The sequence below is a fragment of the Bos indicus genome, chromosome 4 (assembly GCF_029378745.1).
Source record: "Bos indicus isolate NIAB-ARS_2022 breed Sahiwal x Tharparkar chromosome 4, NIAB-ARS_B.indTharparkar_mat_pri_1.0, whole genome shotgun sequence".
NCBI lineage: Eukaryota > Metazoa > Chordata > Mammalia > Artiodactyla > Bovidae > Bos > Bos indicus.
The window spans coordinates 92,848,556-92,869,565 of NC_091763.1; the positions used below are offsets into that span (position 1 = coordinate 92,848,556).

Sequence of the window (21,010 nt, forward strand, 5' to 3'; positions counted from 1 at the left end):
CCTGGGCCAGGTCAGAGACCTGCTCTGGTCCTATCTCAGCTGCCAAGGGTTCCTAGGACAGAGTCATTCTGTTTCCATCAGCTGTAAGACGGGGATGGGAACAATCACCCCGTGGTGATCCAAGCCAGGATTGTTGTGAAGATCACCTGAGATGAGCGATATGAAAGCCCTGCCCAGCCAGTCTTCATGAGAAAGGAGCAATGCTCAAACCCAGTGGCCACCAAGGGGGCCATGATCACAAGGCTGCAAAACTGAACTAAATGCCTGTCACAGCCAGACCACCTTCCCTTAGGCAAGTTTCATCTATTCTCACATGACTGGGCTGTCCTCAGCCTGCCTGGGAAGGGCCGGAAAGGGAAATGAGAAATGCAGTGTGGACTTCCCTGCTGGTTTAGTGGTTAAGACCCTGTGCATCCATCGCAGGGAGTGTGGATTCAATCCCTGGTGGGGGAACTAAGGTCCTACATGTCATGTGGTGCAGGCAAAAAAAAAAAAAAAAAAAGTTGTGACTGTTTTTGTTGGACTTCCCTGGCATTCCAGTGGTTTAGACTCTGCACTTCCACTGCAGCAGGGGCACAGGTTCGATCCCAGGTCAGGGAACTAGGGTCCCACCTGCTGTTTGGCTTGAGCAAAAAAACCAGATGTTTTTCTTCATGGTGTCTTCCCCATCATTAGCAAAGCTTCAAGCCAGGAGGGGATGGAGGGGCCCACCATCTGCCCACTACTTCACCCCAGGGTTTCGTCTGCACACTCCCATGGGTGGGTGGCCCCGAGAAAGTCTGGAGCCCCAGGATGAAGTTGACTGGCCACCCCTCAGCCCTGCCTTTGCCCACACTCCACTATTTTGATCCAGAGGCCAGTGTGGCTGTGGCCCCGTCCCTCTCAACAGTCATAGGCTCTTTGGGGCCACATCCTGCCATAGCTGGTGACAGCCAGAACAAGTGAAGCCCATGCTCCTTCAAGAAACTCTTTTTATGCAAAGGGGGACATGGAGGCCCTGAGGGGGGCAGGTTAGGTGGCAGCAGAGATCAGAGGAGGACAGAGCACTGGTCTGGGTATCAGATGATCTGGGCTTGTATCCCAGCCCCGTCCTGTGCCGGCTCCTCTGTCTGGGCCTCAATTTGCCGTCTCCAAAAGAGATAGTGCTCTCTGGCCTGCCTAACACATAAGGTGGGTCTGGGGTCTGATGTAACGAGGGAGTTACACCAGAGTTGACCCTGCTGGCTTGGGAGGAGCCAGAGCACTCTGCCTCGGAGTTGTTCTTTTCCTCTGCATTGTTGTTGTTCAGTAGCTCAGTTGTGCCCAACTCTTTGCGACCCCATGGACTGCAGCACGCCAGGCCTCCCTATCCTTCACCATCTCCCGGAGCTTGCTTCATGGCATTACCCCCTCTAAAGATACAGGCCTACTTTGTTCCCTAGGGCCCTGCAGCGGCGGTATCGTGAGGGCAGGACAAGCACATATACTCCAGCAACTGATGGCCACTGCACTCCTGGAGGAGGGGTGTTTGTTGGGGCACTTTTAAAAGAATATTATCTATAATTCTAACTACAATTTTGCATCCAACTCCAAAGGGTGTGTTTTTTTCCCCATACTAAGCAATTTTCCAACACCAGCTGGGTGTCCTACATTCCAACTGAATTCTGACACTATCTACTTGGAGATAGCATCGGATCCTGCAGGTTAAAGGCCCAGTCCCCTAAGACTGCTTCCCACCCCCAAATCCAGAAACCAATCACACATTTAGGATGTTACCTGTGCTTCTAACCAATCGGAGGTTCCAGTGACCCCCTCCTAATTTGCTAGAGCAGCTCACAGAACCCAGAGAAACTAGATTACCAGTTAATCCTAAGAGGATGTAACTCAGGAACAGCCAGATGGAAGAGACGCACAGGACAAAGCACTGAGAAGGGGCAGGGGGCTTCCATGCCCTCTCTAAGTGAGCCAGCTTCTCCATCTCCTTTCACGTTTATCAACCCAGAAGTCCTCAGAACCTTGTTCTTCCAGGTTTCCATGGAGGCTTCCTCAAAGAGGTGTGATTGATTAAATCCCTGGCCACTGACGATGGAATCTTCAGCCTATTTCCCTGCATTGGAGATGGGAGGTGAGGCCTGAAAATTCCAACCCTCCGATCTCTGGGTTGGCTCCGCTGGGGGCATCTTTAGGGATGTTCCAAAAGTCACCTTATAACAAGACACCTCTTTTGCTCCCTGCACAGGAAGTTCCAAGAGTTTTAGGACCTCTGTTCCACGAACAGGGACAAAGATCAAATATACATTTCAAATTATAAATCACAATATTACACTATCTTATAAGAAGGGTACACCTAAATCCTCTCATAGGAACAATGTTCTGGACTTCTTCCTCCATCTGAGGTGCCAACTACCACGATAGGGTCTTCCCCAACACAGGTTAAAATAGAAAGCATCTGTCCTGCAGTAGCTTCCAAGGGGAAAACCTCATCAGAAGCCCAGCACCTGAGTATCTTTTGGTTGAAAAATGCATGCAGACAATGGAGTGGCAGACCCCGGACAGAGGAAAGTAAGAGGGGAAAATAGTGAGGCTGAGAGTGAGAAGGTGACACTTGAGAATCAGCTTCTTAATAAGGTTTCTGCACACAGCCTTTAATGTACAGCCCTGTACTTAAGGACTGGGAGTCCCTCGGGCAGAGGGAGACAGGAATGGGATGGGCGCCAGACACAAGGCAGATTGAGCAATATCTGAGGGAAGTTGCTGGTGGACTGAGGCTCAGACAGTAGTCCAGGGAAGATGAAAATGAGAGACAGGAACTGACATTAATTGAACACCTACTATGAGGAACAAGGTTGAACTAGAAAGAAAAAAGGAAATACTTCAAATGATAGGCTGGGGAGAGGTCACTACAGCAGGTGACTGCTGTACCCCTTATCTTCATCATCCTTATTAGCAATCACTAAGGGCACCATCGGCCATGCCCTGGGGCTGGGATGGCCATCATGGGTTCAGTCTACTCGGGGAGGTCAGACCCAACGAAATGCCTAGTCAGCTAGCTGCATATATTGTCGAAAGAGTAGGACACCAACCAGAAAGTGTCAGGGACCTGGGAAGGGACTGCAATGCCCTGCGGTGGATGAAGTTCCCAGGGAGAAATGGTGGATATGAGTGGAGAGGGACAAATTGGCATGGACAAGGGACAGCAGAGAGAACACAGGTGGCATGCTCAAGGGACTGTGACCAACAATTTATTATTCTTTTTCTATCACTTTGTATTTTGGATCCCTTTCACATACATCACCCCAGGAAATGACTCTGCTGTCCTTCACAAACCCCGCTAAACCCTGGAACAGATGGCCTTCTGTTCCAGGGAGTTCAATGGAGTTAAATGAATTCCTACTATGGGTAAATCATTGTTAAGTATTGCAGGGTATATAGAAAAGTGTAAAATATAGTCCCTGCCCTCAAGGACAAAAAGGATTTCCCTTCTGTCAAAAGGCCAGGGAAGGAGATCCCAGGATGACTCTGCAGCAGTGAAGTCTTATGTCTGACAAAAGGCAGCAGGCTCTGGGTGGCGTGGACAAGCCCGAGGAAAATTGGATTTACCATCCATCAAGATGCTCCATTTGGGGGTGGTCCAAAAGGTTATTCTGGTGACTCTGCAGTTTCCTTCTCAGAATTGGTTACCGAGCTCGAGTCAGTCTGTCCTCCACATTCTTCCCACTATATTACTCCACAAACACAGAAGCCCGTCTGCAGCCAAACACTAGTTCAGAATCAAAAGCCAAAGTCACTGTAGATGTACTTATAACTCATCCACCGCCGGGCCACTGAATAACATCCCAATCAATGAGCAGTCTCGGACTTTGCAATTAATCCTGGAGAGGAAGAGGCGTCAGGACAAGAACAAAAGAACCAAAATAAGACAGTGCATCTGTGTAACTTCTAAATTAGTCAACCGTGGGCAAAGGGAGGTTTGGAAATTTTTACTCTGCCCGAAGGTAACAAAGCAACCTTATCCTGGTCCTTTAAGCGCCAGTGAGGACTGAGTGAGAGAAAGCACAGCTGAGCATCATCTGAGATAAACGGAAATGCAATCTTACCTCGGGAATCCTCAGTCTGATGATATGGCTACTGCCATGAGGGAGCAGTCCATGGAGGAGTCTCAGGAACTTTCCAAGGTGGGTGGGCAGTGTTGCCAGTTCCATGACAAAATTGGCAGAAGCCCATCAGTCACTTCTCAAAAAGTGAGTGACAAGAATATTAAGCAATGAACTGGCTATATGGGTCAGCCAGAGGGCCTGTGAACCGAAGATTCTGAGCGGTCAGCACTCACAGAGGCGTACGTGACCTCCTGCTTCCTCAGATGACTGAAGGTCAAATATATGCTGAGAAGGAGCTCTCTGGAGCCTTGAGGTTCTGTACGCTGAATTTTTAGCTGGAAAACCTCTTTTCAAGACAAAAACATACCAGAGGACATTTGGAAGTATTTCCAAGAACAACTTCACATGCCCTGACTTTGTAATAGAGGGAGCTGGAAACCTCACTTCAAGACAGTGGAGGCAGAATCCTTGCCGCAGGCGAAGTCTAGAGGAAGGGACTTGTACACTGTGGATCAAAGCGGAGACTTCACATCGACCGAGTCTCCCACTTACACCACCCTCTTATTAAAAAAAAAAAAAAGCAAAGAAACAGCCAGTACACAATCTTAAGACTCTTTATTTACAAGAAGTATCTCTGAGTCAAGCTGCTACATAATCGAGCCAGAAAATCTACCTACACTTGACAGTTCTGACCGACAGCCTTCAGTCTTGGAAGTTAAATGAAATGCTTGTTTTGATGTTGTTTTTGAACCAAGGAGCCCGTAAGTCCACTTTCATGTTTAATTCAGAAAATTCCATTTCATGAAACATCAGGCTCTGAAGTGCAGAAGTGGGCACAATTCTCCTTGCATTAAAACTCCCAAGGCAAGCTAAGAGGCTTCCCAGATAACCGGTGGTAACGTGCCCCCCAGGAGGACGTCACACAAGGAATCTGGGTGTTGAGAAAGTGGATGATTCACCCTAGAACTTTTTAAAGAACTTTTAGGGCAACTGAATGATGTTTTAAACATACCGGGTTGCTAAACCCGTCAGGAGAAACATCTGGATCTGAGAAAATCTGGCAAAGCTATCTGAATGAACACCAACTGTTCTCTGTCCTAAATGTTAAGATTATTTTTAAAGGTTAATTTATAGATATTTGGACAACAGGGGAAAAACTGTCTGGTGGGCAGAGAGTTGGAGAAGGGAAAACAGAGCAAAGGACAGATAGGCTGTGGATATTCTATGCATCAATACACCCTTAATAACATGTCTGACCCCATCCTAGGGTTGATGGGCTGCCAAGCTGCTGCCAGGACTCCCCAGGTCACACAGTCTCAAGGTAACTCTGGAGACAAGTTCTCTCCAAAAGCTTTCAGCATTTTCATGGTCTCTCTTTTACCCATTATTAAGCCATTTAAGAGTATTTCTGAGCATTCACGGGTTTCCCAAGATACTTCAATGAAATAGTGATATCCCTAGGTCAGCAATGGTTCTGAAGAAAGCATCTCTCATGATAGCACCGGACTGGACTGGAGAACTAAGAATTCTATGCTGTATTTCCAACTCTTTCTCTGGCCTCCTGCTCACTGCTCTCTCCACTACCCACTACATCTCTTGAGTCCACAGGAGGTGGTGCTGGAAGACAGGAAATGCAGGCTAGCACCAGCCAGGCTGGTGTCTGTGGGCCACTGCAAATGACTTCAAGTTAACTACCAGCTACTCCCCACTTACTTGGCAGACGATTATCAAGCACTGCTCCTGGCCAGGCCCCATGCCCTCGATTACTTTCCAAGTTTCTCCCAACCTCAGAGATTAGGTTGGAAATCATTTTTCTCTGCTCTTTCTTAATTCCTACAGTATGTAGGCCTACATGACTGAATGAGAGTTGGGAATATTAAAGACATTTATAAATTATAATAAAGGAGTCACATATATTAAAAATGAGAGTCTGTTATTCAAAAAGCCACAAATTATCTCATTTAGAGAAGACACTTAACAAAATATACATCTTAAAACTTCGGCAGTCAAGAATGCTTTTTATAATTGTTTCCATTTGAGAAACACAATTAAAATGGGTAAGAATTAATAGACACAACTTCACTCAGAATATGTAAAAAGCGTCCCATGTTTTTCTGATATTCCTCTTTGTGGTTAGCTAACCACGCACAGGAGGAACCAAAGTCCAAACGTTGACATCCCAAAGTGGCAGCGCTCTCAGGGGGCTTCTTCCCTCGTAAGTGACAAGCGGCGGGGGGAGGAAGCCTTACCAAGATGCACACAATCCAGTTCCTTACCCAGTCTTCTAGCATCATCAACTGTCAAACCATTTGCTCCGCTTTGCAAGAGGAACTCCTTTAGAAAGTCCCAATAATTTCTGCTTATATTGTTCCACCAGCTGGTTGAAGCGAACTTCCGTCTTATTTCCTTTAGCTTTTTTCCTAGGTACCTACAAATGAAAGGAAAGGAAACATAAGATAATCAGTTTCAAGCACTAAGCATTACCTTATCCTCGGGCCAGCCAAGGGAGAAAGAGAGTTAGCTTCAGAGATCTTGTCCACCACATGAGGGACTTCCAGGGAGTGACCCCAAAATGACTGTCCATTGGTGAGAAAACAGACCAGGAATGCTTAAGAGAAGGACCCCGCTAAAACACCACTCCCACTCCAACTCCCAAATGCTCACACAGATCTCCTCAAGGATGAGTCAGCCTCGAGTCCAGATGGTCTCGCTTGCCCTTTTCTTCACCAAGGATTACAGGGCTTCAAAGAGACCTCTATAAGATGGTCTGCTGGGTCAGAGGCTTCCCAGAGACACAGATTTCTTGAGTGGGATGAGACGGCAAATGCATCTTATACCCTTAAAATAAAGGGACTAGGCAAGGAAAAAAGAAAACCTGACCTCAAATGATCGAGAACGCATGACCACCACTTTCTACTAAAAAGAGCCAGGGCCCCTTGGAAGCTAATGCCAGGACTGACCAAGTAACAGATGCGTGGGGACATCCCACTGTGTTAGAAGCAAGGACACTACCACAGACAAGGCTGCATCAGGACAGGAGTCAACCTGAAGGGGCTTCTGCTGGCCTCCGATGGGACAGAATGATGACTGCATCCGGCTGAAACATGTCAAGTACACAGAAGCTCGCAAAGTCACAACGCTACAAAAACCTTACTTTCTCAGAGAAGGTTGGTAGGGAAACAACTCATTACTCTGGGAACTGATAAAAAGGAAAAAAAAAAAAAAAAAACTCTAGCAATTACCTTGCTTTTCCTACACAAATGGTATTCTGTGGTAGCCAAACAGTTGATAAGGGAAGGCTCTTTTTTCTAGACTTTTACTTAAAAAACACATAAGGATTGATAAAATTAAGAAATTACCATTCTGCAACTCGTACTGAAATACATATCTAAATAAACAGCAATCATCAATGGGTGCTAAGACTTTCAAATGGAGGGATGAAGCAGACAATCTCTAAGGCTACTGATGAATCAGAGCATCACTAAAAATGGGGCAACCAAGGGAGGAAGAATGGGGCGACGGGGCAGTTAGGGAATTTGGACTGACACGCACACATTGCAGTATTGTTTAAAATGGATATCCAGCAAGGTCCTACCGCACTGCTCAGGGAACTCAGCTCAATGTTATGTGGCAACCTAGACCCATGTATACAATGGATACATGTATATATGGCCGAGTCCCTTTGCTGTCCGCCTAAAACTATCACAACATTGTTAATCAGCTATAATCCAATGTAAAATAAAAAGTAAAAAAAAAAAAAAAAAGAGGCAACCAGACACTATGCACCTCACGGTACAACAGAAAGCACACAGCACCACCTATGAAATACTCTCACCAAGAAAACTGGACCTAAATCTAATCAAGGCTCTGGACCTAAAGTCCAGTTTGTAAGCAACATGGGGTACTACAGGAACAAGTTAAATGACAGCAACAAGGAAGAAAGCCGCTAAATTCAAAAGGTAATATATTCTAAAAGGCCAAGGACCTGGCTGATCCAGCTAATTAATAGCATGGAAAAAAGGGTGTAGTAAGGAAGACTGGATATTATAGGGGAAAAAAGATTTAAGAGATTTAAAAACCAAATACAGGGAATTCCCTGGTGGTCCAGTGGTTAGGACTCAACACTTTCACTGCTGAGGCACTGCTTCAATCCCCGGTCAAGGAAGTAACCGGCTTTTTGTTTGGAACCCGATTTATACAAACCAACTTAAAAATATGTATTTTTGAGGTAACTGGGAATGTTTTAATATGGGCCACACATTAGCTAGTAAGGGTTTCTTATTAATTTCATTAGATGTGATGATCGCATAACATGTGTCTGTGTGTATGTGTGTTTAAAGTGAAAGCAAGTGTTAGTCGCTCAGTCGTGTCTCAATCTTTGTGACCCCACAGACTACAGCCCGCCAGGTTTCTGCTGTCCGTGGACTTCTCCAGGCAACAATACTGGAGTGGGTACCCATTCCCTTCTCCAGGGGGATCTTCCCAAGCCAGGGTTCAAACCCAGGTCTCCCACCCTGCAGGCAGATTCTTTACCATATGAGCCACCATATGTGTGTAAGGCCTGATCAGCTGGAGATAAATCCTGAGATATGTTTCTACATGGGGTACATCCACAAGTGAGGTAGAGTTCACTGTAACATACTCACAGGATGGGGTGGGGGTGGGTAGGTAAAACAAGATAATTGTTGAAGCACAGTAACAAAATCATGGGGTCCATTGTATTCTTCTCCCTACTTTTAGAACTATGTACCTCCACATCTGCAGCCCTGTACAGAACTGCAATCTAGAAGAAGTCTTTTCCTTTGCTTAACTAATCAAGGCTCAAATGGCTGCCAACCCCGGCAGACCTGTGCCATACCAAAGCCTCAGGGCCTACAGAACTTACCTGCTTGGAAGATAATTTCTGCTTCTCTTGCTTCTGGTGGTTTGTCTGGGGCTTTGGCTTCTTGGGAGGGAGAGGCTTCATTTTGCCTTTGTCCCGCAACCTGAAACAACATGGTCAAGTGTCACCCTGAGTTCTTCCTCTAATTGGCACTCCTGAGGTTTTCTCAGCCCAAAAGATAAAAGGCCTTTTCTTACACTGGCTCTTTCTAAGCCCCTGAGAAATCAAGGGATACTGCAACAGAATGTCCTAGGGCTCAACATTTGTATACTTGTCTTTTGCTTTGGTTTAAAAACCTCAAGGGACTTTTAAAAACCATTGTTTACTTAACAAAAATTTCGTAAAGATTGATTTTTGTTGACAGCATTAATCTGTTGTTCTGGACAGAAACCTCAAGTAGGTGGGCCTCAGAGACAGCCATCAAGACAAGAGGAAGCGCTTCAGAGGAGGAGAAAAGCGGCATGAGAGCCCACCCTGGAAGGCCCCTCTGAGGGGCCCAAGGCCAGTCCTGTTCTGGCCTCCATTTGGTGCAAGAGTGACTCTGCCGGCATAGAGATACTGCATGCGGGACTGGAGCAACCAGCATCCCTTTCATCCACACAAAAGCCCCAAGGAGGAAAAATGGCGAAGTAAGACAAACCCTCTGAGAAGCCATCCCACATCTCACCTAATTTTGGGGCCTCGGTGTGAAGGGAGCGCCAGGACCTTTCTTCTCTTCTTCCCATCAGGCAGCTCCACGTGCTCCACTTCGGCCTTGGTCTGGAACCCTGCCCACGAGACAGAGTCTGCTGTCCCCTTCTGCCGCACGGAGGCCTGGCTTTGTTCCTGCATGTGGTTCTGAGCTGCCTTCTGTTGCTGCTTTTTCCCAGGTTCTGGTGGTACCTGCTGGGGCTCACCAGTTCCAGGCTTGGATTTCACTTTTTGCTGCAAAAGACGAGAGAATGCTACTTGGTTACTAGGTGAGATTTATTTGCTGGAAACACGCAGCAGAAGAGGACTGAGTTTGGTGAGAGAAGGGGAATTCTTCCCCCAAATAGTTAGAGACTTTAAGAAAATGAACACAAGCAGTTCACAGGTCCTGACATCATAACAGAGGGTTACTGGGTAGGGGACACAAAACAACCATTTTCCTTTTCCCATGCAGAAACGAGGAGAAAGTGTAGGTACGCCCCAAACTCAAAAGCCAGCAGAAAACAAACAAGAAAGGGCCAGCAGCATGGAGCACAGGTGTAATAGGAATGAGAAGAAATACCTGAAGTAATGAGAGTTGAAGATTTTCAAACTTCAACAGACATTAAACCACAGACTCAGAAAGCTCAGACAAACACCAAACAGGATTAAAAAAAAAAAAGTACATCTAGGCGTATCATATCAAATTGCAAGAAATCAAAGAGAAAAATCTTTCCCCAGAGGTAGGGAAAATTCATTACCCACAGAGGAACAAAGTTAAGATTACACTGGATTTCCCTTCAGAAACCATGTAAGCAAGAAGAAAACAGAATAAAGTGTTTAAAAGTATGTGTGTGTGGCAGAGGAATCACCAACCTAGAGTTCTATATCCATGTAATTATCCTTCAAAAGTGAAGGAAAAACAAAACTTTACCAGACAAACAAAAATTAAAGAAATATGGGGATTCCCTGGGGCCCAGGAGTTAGAACTTGGTGCTCTCACAGCCAGGGCCCTAGGTTTGATCCTTGGTCAGGAAACTAGTATCCTGCAAGCCGCTCGGTGAGGCACCTACCCACCTCCAAAATAAAATTAAGGAAATTTATCACTGGTAGACCTTCATTGCAAGAAATACTAAATGAATTTACTAAGAAAGGTAAAACGACAGGTTAGAAACTCAAATCCACATTAAAAAAAAAAAGGAAGAACCTTAGAGAAAAAAATAAATGAAATGAAGATAAGGAAAAGACATGAGGAGGAGGACATAAAGTATGTTACATATTTATTTTGCACAAGTGGGGGAAGACAAAGAAGATTCATGTGAAATCAATGCAGTAATAATAATGTTATTCTGTCCTTTTCACCTCAGAAATCTAAACAGGCATAGTGGGAGAACAAAGATCTATTTTATGCCTCTTATGTGCCAGTCTCTAAGTGGTAAGGGTGCAGATGAAAGAAAGAAGTGTCTACCTTTTAGAACTCACAGCCCAGTGGAGAAAAGAGATATAAACCAAGTAAAAAACTGAAAAAGAGCCTAAGGACATTCATGAAAGCACAAGCAATAAAGTCTCTTCTCTTCTGAGAGAGGTGGGGAAAAGTCACTTGGGGAATATGAGCATGGAAATTGAGAAGGATCCCTGAGTCATGGGAAAGGGGCACTTTTACACAGAAAGACGGGTATGTACGTAAGTGTAGATAACAAATAAGGCCACCTGAATTTTTTTTTTAAGCCAGAAGCTACAGAATCACCTCTGATTGAGGCAGTAAATAATTCTATAACTACAATAACAAAGCTGCCTTAAATAATAAGCAGAACCCAGATTTTTCCAATCTAGGGTCATGGTATGCATCACTGAAACTCCTCTTCTATGGGTCATGCTCATGATATACACCAGAAAGACCCAGAACACAGCAAATGTTTGGTATATATCCAAGTCAAGGTATACTATCGATGAGATCTGTAGGAGTTATGGTATCAAGAATAATCTGGTCTTCTATGTCCTGTGGCATGATGGATGAGAGAATGAGTACTGACTGTGTACTGACCATGTAGCTTGTGAGACAACTTACACATGTTAACACAGATGATATTAAACCTATTTTTATAAACTAGAAGCTGAAGCTGAAAGGGGTAGTAACTTGCCAAGGAACTCAGAAAGGGGCAGAGCCTGAGTTTGAACATGAGTCTTCCTGTTCCCAGAGTTCCTCTACACTACACTAGATTAGAAACAGTACTAAAACTACCAGGAATCACTCCTCTGGAGCGTACAAGATGAAAAGAGAATTACGGAAGAGATAGCTGAACTCTACAGGTAACGGACAACTTAACCTTGGTTATTAATTCTGACATGTACCATCACCAAACACTGCAGTACAAGCACTGCTGACTGCCATCGGGCTGCTTCTCCTCGCCCTTTCCTTCTGTGGAGCTACCACCAGCCAGGCCAGTGGAGGAGAGACGGCCTGCAGAGTTCTAGGAAACTAAGAGGAAAGCGTAACCAAGAACCTAGCAAGGCAGAGCCCTAATTTAAGGGAACAGAATCACAACTGAACAAAACAGGAGCTTAAATATGGTCTGAAAAAAAATTGAACTGTATGCTTAAAATAGTAGAGTTTATGTGATGCATATATTACCACAACTAAAAAAATAAAGAGAAAAGAAAAAAATTTCAATTCTGTACCTGGCTGCGCTGGATCCTCAGTTCCTTGACTTTAAGTTTCCTTCGATCTTCCAAAGAGAATTCCACTATTGGTCTCTGCAGCAGCAGGAAACAGATTATCATTCATTTGATTTCTTAATCTCAGCATGCAATGGAGCTGAGATGCTCGCCACCCCTGCCCCCACTACCCTCTTGCTTGCAAGTCAGAGGGTGCTGCTCACTTCCCTCTACTTAGAGGCAAGGGGCCAGTTCTGCGAGCAGACTACCCAATTTAGAGTTCCCTCCAATCATCCCGTCACCTGAGTCACCGCTCACTTCTCCAAGGCCTTGCCACTCTTATCCATCACACAAGTGTCAGAGGGCTTCCCATAAATGGCCCCCGGAGGACAGGCCCCCCGCCACAGGACAAGGCTCACCTTCTGAGGCCCGAAGATCTCCGGATTGTTGTTGATGTGGCGCAGGGCCGCCAGGGCATGCTCGTGCTCCTGGAACTCTGCAAAGGCGTAGCCCAAGGACTGACCCTTAATTTTCCCATAAGCTCCTTTCAGGTCTCGCATCACCCGACACTACCAGTAGAGTGAGGAAAAGAATCAGTAGTTAGAGGATTTATTTTTAATTTATTTATTTTAATTAGAGACTAATCACTTTACAATATTGTAGTAGTTTTTGCCATACATTGACATGAATCAGCCATAGTTAGAGGATAAAGACCCTTAACAGCTTCAACAAGAAATTAGGTTATTGAAACAGTCTTCATCTATATCACCATCACAAGAGTTTTACTGGAGTTAACACTTATGAATGTCTGTTTTACTAGAATACACCTGAGAGCACAGAACACATTAAATAGGTATTTTCTTGCTTTCTAAGGGTTTACAAACATCCACACAGACCTCCAAATAAGCATGCAGATAAACTTCCCAAGAAGAATTTTAATGGCTAACTGCTGATGTGACAGCACATACAAGCTGAGAGGTATGTGGTACTTGGGGTGGTATAAATCAGCACCGGGACTGAAGTGCTGTCTGCAGGTCTCCTCACTGAAGAAACCACTCAGAAGAAATATTACTGAAGAAGGGAAGGATGAAGGCCTGATGGCTTTAGATAAGAAAGTTCTGGCATGAGGAAGATCCTGACCAACAAATAGCCTCAGAAATACAGGAAGGAGCTTCAGCTATATTTGCTCAGAGCTCAGATCTTCTCTTGAATGATTTTTTCCTAAAACTTTAAGCTGTACCAGGCATCTTGGGGCACCAAGGAATGGCAGGGTATTTTGGGAAAACTGATCATTTACATGGTTTCACTCCCAGGAAGCTGTGTTTGTCGGGTAATGGAGAAGTCTAGGTATCAGGGACATGTGGATGCCGCATTTGGTATATGCCCAGTATCTACTCTGTGCCTAGAACGGTGCCATGTACTGCAGGGAAATCAAGAAAAGCATATAGGCAGCCGGACACGCTGCACAGCCCTCCAGTCTCCTCAGCTGCTGCCCCCAGGCCTGGCCCAGGGACTCGCCTCGATGCAGCATGGCACAGCACCCTCGACTTCATGCTCAAGAGCCAAAGTGAGACCACTGGATGGTGAGACCGTTCCAAAGGCCTCTAGTCCATTTTCTGGGAGCAGGTGATGACGGAGTCAGTGCACACCTGGCGGGACCATGGCTATTTAGCAACCTACATAAAAATGGCAGCTTTTGCCAATTTGAGAATTTACTCGCCTGGATCCAGATTTATTCTGGACCTTCAGAGTTAACGACTGTGATGCCCAAGGCAGAGAAGCTGACAGTCTTTTGAACACAGTAGAAGAATGAAAGGACTGAGTCAGGACGGTACTGAGCAGGTGAAGTGATTACCACCCATGGCCAGAGGAGGGGCCATCAGGAGATACTGTCCCACTGCGGATGGCAGACTGGTTGGGCACAGCATCAATGAAGTGGTATGTGATGAAGACTCACCTTAGCAAAACATTAAAATTGTACACTCAAAACAATGTGGAAATATTCTCATCCTCAGTGGGGATGTTACTAAATACTCCATCCCTCGGCACTACTGGTGGGTTGTTTTTATTTTTGAGCTGAACATTTACATTATATTCACCTGTGGCTGGAGAAGGCAATGGCACCCCACTCCAGTACTCTCGCCTGGAAAATCCCATGGATGGAGGAGCCTGGTGGGCTACAGTCCATGGGGTCGCTAAGAGTCGGACACGACTGAGCGACTTCACTTTCACTTTTCACTTTCATGCATTGGAGAAGGAAATGGCAACCCACTCCAGTATTCTTGCCTGGAAAATCCCAGGGATGGGGGAGCGTGGTGGGCTGCCATCTATGGGGTCACACAGAGTCGGACACGGCTGAAGCGACTTAGCAGCAGTAGCAGCAACCTGTGGCTAGTCTGGCATGCTTTATAACAGAGCCATAGAAACTGTGTCTTGATACTCTTTTTTTCCTTAGTTTTCTTAGTGATTAAGAAATTTGGATTGTATTTCAAAAGAAAATATAACTGATTTTTTGGCTTTTTAAAAGTTTTTATTGAAGTATAATTGATTTACAATGTTGTTAACTTTCAGTGTATAGTAAAATGATTCAGGTATTCATTTAAAAAAAGAAAAGCATAAAATGAGGCTCTTATCTTCAAAAAGCTTACTATCTTAGCTGAACACTATACTTACACATACGAAAGATTTAAAGAGAAAATTCAATATAATGCAAATACTATAAAACTCACATACATGTCTCTAAGCGATGACAGGTGTTAGATATACAGACTCTTACTAAGTACCACAGATGCTGATGAGAAATTACATAACTGACTCCTATGACAGTAACTCTTTGAATGGTTTTACTAACAGTGGTGTCAGCTATGCTCACATTCTCTCCTATAATTCCCTGAATAGCAATATCATACATTTTGAAGGGGATTTCCAGGAGTAGGAAAATAGTTTATGGTGATGAATCAGAGCAAAGTAGATTCATAATACTGGCTATGCTGCTTATTCAATAAACACTGATCAAGAGATGACTATGTGCCAGTTTCTATGCCAACAACTGGGAACAATGAGATGACACCTGCTCTCAAAGAGCTCAGTGTGGCTGGGAGAAATGACTGATGAATAATTACAGGACAGTGTAGCAATAAATCCCACAGCAGGCATGTGGGGGCGCCGTGGGGGCAGGACAGCGGTTCCTGTAGTCACACAGAGCCTGACTACGTCTTGGTGTGAGCTCAGAGTTTGTCTAACACAACTGCTGAAGACCTGAGTGACTCCCTGTGCCCACCACAGGGCACTGAGAACTTACTATAGTGCAAGAGCCTAAATGGTAGTGAAATGCTCCTCTAAGGAGCAGAGGACATAGATTATTTTCTCTGCAAGAAAACTAGCATTACAGCACCTGGTATAATGCTGAGAATGCAGCAGGTATCCAATAAATGCTTGCTAAATTAAGTCATGAGTGCAGATACTTCTGCACATTCTGCTGCAACTGGTCAGATGTGAAAAGCAGTTCTTAGAAGGGAAAAAAAGTTTTTTAAACCTCCCCAAACCATGAAAATCACCAAACACAGTCTTGTCTGCTGACAATGAGCCCAAGAGAAAATCTGTCAATCTACTAGCACCATGGGCACGCGTGCTCAGTCGCGTCAGTTATGTCCGACTCTTTGTGACCCCATGGACTGTAGCCCGCCGAGCTCCTCGGCCCATGGGATTTCCCAGGCAAGAATACTAGAGTGGGTTGCCATTTCCTCCTCCAAGGGATCTTCCTGATCCAGGGATTGAACCTGTGTCTCCTATGTCTCCTGCAATGCAGGTGGATTCTTTACTGCTGAAGCCACCAGCGAAACCCACTAGCACCACAGCCTGAACTAAACATGTGGTCTGACCCAGGATGAGCAGTGAAGCCCCGAGTGGGCAGGGCCAACTCTCACCTCTTTGATGCGCACCGCCTTCTCCCCTCTGGTGGAATTCAGCAGCAGCTTTCTGAGCTGTTTGTCATCCACAGCCTTTGGGAGATTGTGCAGGCACAGCCTGGTCCGGGAGACAAAGATATTTTGGTCCTTGAGTTTCTGATGCTTCAGCAGCTCAAACTGAAAGAACAACAAATTGTTAACAGTACAATCTACTCTTTAAAGATACAGGCACATAATTCTCCAACAGGAAAAGAACCATGACCCCAATCCAGTAACCACACATCTAGAAAAAATAATAGAAATCACCCACGCTGCAGCCTTTTGATGATGCCCAGCACACAGAGAAAGAAAGGTTCGAGGAGGCAAGAGCGGGGGTGGGTGATAAGATCATGGGCTCTGGAGTCAGGCTGAATTCGAGACGTTACATAACACTTTTTAAGCCTCAATAATTTCACCTACAGGGTAGAACTGCAGATCAAAATATAATACCGATTTTTCAGTACTGATGTGAGGCTGAAATAAGGTAATATGCATAAAATCCCAAGCTCAAATCTGGCCCAAAGCAAATAATAAATAATACTGTAGTTAACATCTGTGCCAAGTCCTTACCTATCCACCAACTCAAACTGATTATTTAGTCCTTCCAAAAGGAAATGGATTTACTTAAAGGATACGCGACAGAATACTGTCTTGTCTCAACTCTGCCACCTTGAGGCAAAAAAACGTCAATAGAAACAAACAGTTTCCAGAGCCTGACCTATGTTGCACAAAGCACTGGCCCCAGGACAATCTATCTCTAAAGTGAAAGGGTGACCTTCTTCTCCTGACTTGTTTCTTAAGAGCAGCTCAGCAGAAATAAGTTTTACGTTAAACTTTTATCAAGTTTCATTTTTGCCACTTCTTATTTGGTAAAGGTACTATTACAGCAACTCACAAAATAAATACCCTGGAAACAAATATGAAAAGCGCTATCTGAAGGGTTATCATGCTTAAATTCAACAGTGCGATTTTTCTCCCAGGAAAAGCTGTGTCTGCTGTTTAATTATAATACATATAATCTAGTGAGCCTTTTGCTAGAAAAATTCACTTTAAGGAGAATTAAATGTGTCACTATTGCACTATGATCAGAAAAGGGCATCCAATGCCCCCCACATACCATAATCTCTAGATGCTCACTACCAAAAACCGTCGAGGACACCAGTCTAGAGCCTGCATGGAAAAGAAATGCTGCCTCCGGGCTCACTACATTCTCGTCTCTGTCCGTCATCTTTTGCACTTTCAGGTTCCAGAGCTAATTCTATTAATGATCATGCATCTTTACCATTCTAGGCTGGCTTAGCTTTGTTAAAGTAAACTATACGGGCAAAAGTAAAAATTATTGGAACAAAGACTGCTAAGCAGCAAAGGAACTCAACAGTACCAGTTATCACTAAAAATCCCATAATATGGGGTTTTCCTAAAATGATTTCATAATCTGGAAATACCCTCCCTCCAACAAAATACATCTTATCTCTCCCTTCCAAGACCCACATCCGCACTTCCCTATTTAGCCCACACTGACCTTCCTTTCTCATGTTACTCTGCATTTATACTGACACCTAATTATATACAGCCCGAGCCTTTAAGTGTCTACTTCATGATCTAGAAGCATACTATCTGGGAAACACATACTGTTGAGCATTCCAAAAACAAAGAATAAGACCCAGTACATAATGTTGACATGGTATTATGTGTAATGTTGGGCTAGTGTTTGTTCCACCTGTACACCTGTTTTCTAACAATAGTGTAAGTAGCACCTGTGACCGAGACTTGCTTGGCTCTTTGATGAGCACCTTCAGCATTATTATTTATTGATTTATATTGAGTCCTGCAGAACCTGAAGCTGGTGCCTAATCTACTCACTCGTTCTCTCTTGGCCATATCAGCAGCGCTCACACCCTCTGCAGCCTTCGTCCCAGCACGAATCACTGCAGAAAGAGGGAAAAAGGCCAAGACATCAGCAAGGGAATTTTCACTGAGCAATAAGAGGAATGTGATGTGAATGATGCAAGCTCTCTCTAGAGGGCCCAGAGGACTATGCTGGCCAGGACACAGTGGTATCTGGGTAGGTCCAGAAATAGGCTACAGGGCTAAGTTCTTGTCTATGAGCTGCTCTCAAGGACTAAAACTGAACATTTTGTGATTTTGTTCTCCTTCTTCCTTCCCTTCAAAAAATTTCATGTCGTGTCCAAAGTCAGATGTGAAGGCCTAAAGGAAGTTTTGGAAATAAGTACATTTTAGGCATTTGGAATGCCAATATGCTCTACCTATGACCTGTCCTTGGAAATCTCCCTGCTCATGTATTTGGGAGCCATTTCTAAGCGGTGAGATAAGCCAACCAAGAGAACAGCCACACTGTATAACACCGGGCCCGGCCTCAAAGGTTAACGGCCTTCCATTTGCTAGTCCGGGCAGTAAGGCTGTGCAGCAAGTAGCAATATTGTGTGACCTAAAGGAAGGAATTCTCTTTTATCTTAATTAAAGCTAATTTCTGATTATCTTTCTGACACTAAGGGAAAGGTACTCAGTGCATATTTTAAATCCATGAGTAATCCAAAAGAGTAATTTTAGTCATAATTTTCAACTCCTTCAGAAAACCTATCAGAAATGATGACAAGGGACAAAGGTAATTTGGGTTTTTCCTCCCTCTCTGCCCTGATAATCTTCTGATGAAAAGGTCTAAAGGCAATCCATCAGTCAGAAAGGAGAGTGGGGACTGGCTAATCCATGAACTGGGTGAAGGCTTCCTAACAGACAGCTGTGCATCTGTTAAAGTGGAATCTGCTATATCTGCTAAAGTAGAATAATAATAATATACCACCATTAAAGAGGATGCAGGGATTTAATTTGAAACATGCTCCAAACACACTACTGTCAGGTTGCTGTCATGGCAAGTGGCCAGCTTCTCCGAAACCTGGTTCCCCTTTCCCTGCCACTACTCACAGCCTTCTCGGGCCAGATAGAGGTTACGGGTCCCAGTTGGCTTCTTCACCTTCTTTGTCCGGAGTTTTGCAGCCTCATCACGGGTCACTGCCAAGTCAACCTTAAGCTGCCGGCCATCCAGTTTAAGTCCACCACCCTGAAACAGATTGCGACCTCTCTCTCAAAATTCATGATGAGTAGAAACTAAGCACTTGACAAGGAGCACGAAGGAAAGGGAAAACAGCAAACCCCACTGTTGTGTGGACCCCGCCGCTAGGGTGTTTTAGGCCAGCTGGATGCAAGTGGATCACTGAGCCGAACAGTATTTAGCACAGCTGTGCAAAGGCCACGTGTTCATTTGTTTTCAGGGAGTTGATTAGTCCCAAAGTAGGACCAAATTAAGAAAAACGATCTGTAAATAGGCAAATTTTTAGTATGCTAAAGAAAGCTAATGAAATAGTATTGATAACTCTACTCATGAGAATTTAAGAGACAATGGCAATACACAGTAACTCAGCTCAAAACAATCTATACTTGGTTATAGAACACACAGAAAAATTTTCTATCACCTACACACTTTCTCTCTCATTTACTCCACTTCGTAGATGGCCTTAATCCCTTCTTGTCCCAGTCTTTCACGCCATCAGCCTACGATAGAGACTGATGTAAGAAACTGACCCATAATATAGATTATTATACCTACTTCCTCACCTATAAAGGATTACTCACCTTACAAACACCTATAGGACTGAGGTGAGGATTTAACAAGGTCATGCGTGTAAAGCTCAGCGCCTAACACACACTCTGCTGTGCTCAGTCCCTCAGTCGTGTCCGACTCTCTGTGACCCCATGGACTGTAGCCCACCACACGCCTCTGTCCATGGGATTCTCCAGGCAAGAATACTGGAGTGGGTTGCCATGCCCTCATCCATGGGAGCTTCCCCACCCAGGGATCAAACCCAGGTCTCACGTATTGTAGGCAGATTCTTTACCAGCTGAGACGCCAGGGAAGTCCTAACACACACTATGTATTCAGTAAGTCTTAGGTTTATTGTTTTCATATCATTGACAATAATAATAATCAAGTTTTGTGGAAATATCAGCTGTTGCCCTTGGGAGGCAATCACCTAAATTAGAGAGTAAAGGATGTCTTCCTTACCTCAGCCTCTGGAGAAGCAGCTTCCAGGCATTTTTGGGCTGCTTCTTGAGTCATGAACTGGGCAAATGCACAGCCTGCACAGAGAGACAAAACCAGGTGAGATCCCAAACTCGCACGGCCCACTGGAAGCCAAAGACAACACTACGCACGGTGGCAGCCTGACTGAAGTGGAAGGGGTAGTAGCATCCTTGTGTTAAGTACAATGAAACTTAACTAAAAAGTACTGTGTCCAACACCAGGGGTTCAAGACAGGCAAGATGGCACACCTGCTCATAATGGAATTTTATTATTACTGCCTGCATCTTTTCTAATGCTTCTTAGAAACTTTAGTTGCACCATCTCATGCAATGAGAAATATCCACAAGAAATACTAGAGAAATTCCAGGCTAATGTTTCAGTATTACTTTCTACGTGCTTGTTAGAGGACTAAAAAAAAAAAAAAAAAATGAAGCAGCAACCACTTAAGCCTGAAACTACAGATCTCACTGTCATCAGAGTCCCTAAGGAGGCATCAAGTGAGGGCAGGTCTAGTTCCTGGAGTAAAAGTCCCTGGCCTCTACCCTGTGAATATAGTGGTGAACTGGAAAGTCATGAGCTCAACTTTTGACTCCTGCTATAGAATTTCCACAGGTATACCTTTCACTGGTTAGAGGCAGGGCCTATCAACTACCCTAATCTTTTGCTTTTGATAAAAAGCAGC

General features: G+C 44.6%; 1 protein-coding gene across 1 annotated transcript in view; it reads right to left on the minus strand.

Moving 5' to 3' along the window:
* Positions 1-4,674: 4,674 nt before the first annotated feature.
* The window catches only part of RBM28 (RNA binding motif protein 28), a 32,356-nt gene continuing 16,020 nt past the window's right edge, over positions 4,675-21,010 (minus strand). Inside the window, exons 11-19 of the mRNA XM_019959035.2 lie at positions 20,311-20,384; positions 19,173-19,308; positions 18,093-18,157; positions 16,209-16,367; positions 12,702-12,851; positions 12,307-12,381; positions 9,626-9,882; positions 8,962-9,061; positions 4,675-6,504 (exon numbers count right to left, since the gene is read on the minus strand). Of these exons, the coding sequence (XP_019814594.1) occupies positions 6,370-6,504; positions 8,962-9,061; positions 9,626-9,882; positions 12,307-12,381; positions 12,702-12,851; positions 16,209-16,367; positions 18,093-18,157; positions 19,173-19,308; positions 20,311-20,384 (1,151 nt within the window). The 3' untranslated portion in view covers positions 4,675-6,369. The remainder of the gene's footprint in view (positions 6,505-8,961; positions 9,062-9,625; positions 9,883-12,306; positions 12,382-12,701; positions 12,852-16,208; positions 16,368-18,092; positions 18,158-19,172; positions 19,309-20,310; positions 20,385-21,010) is intronic.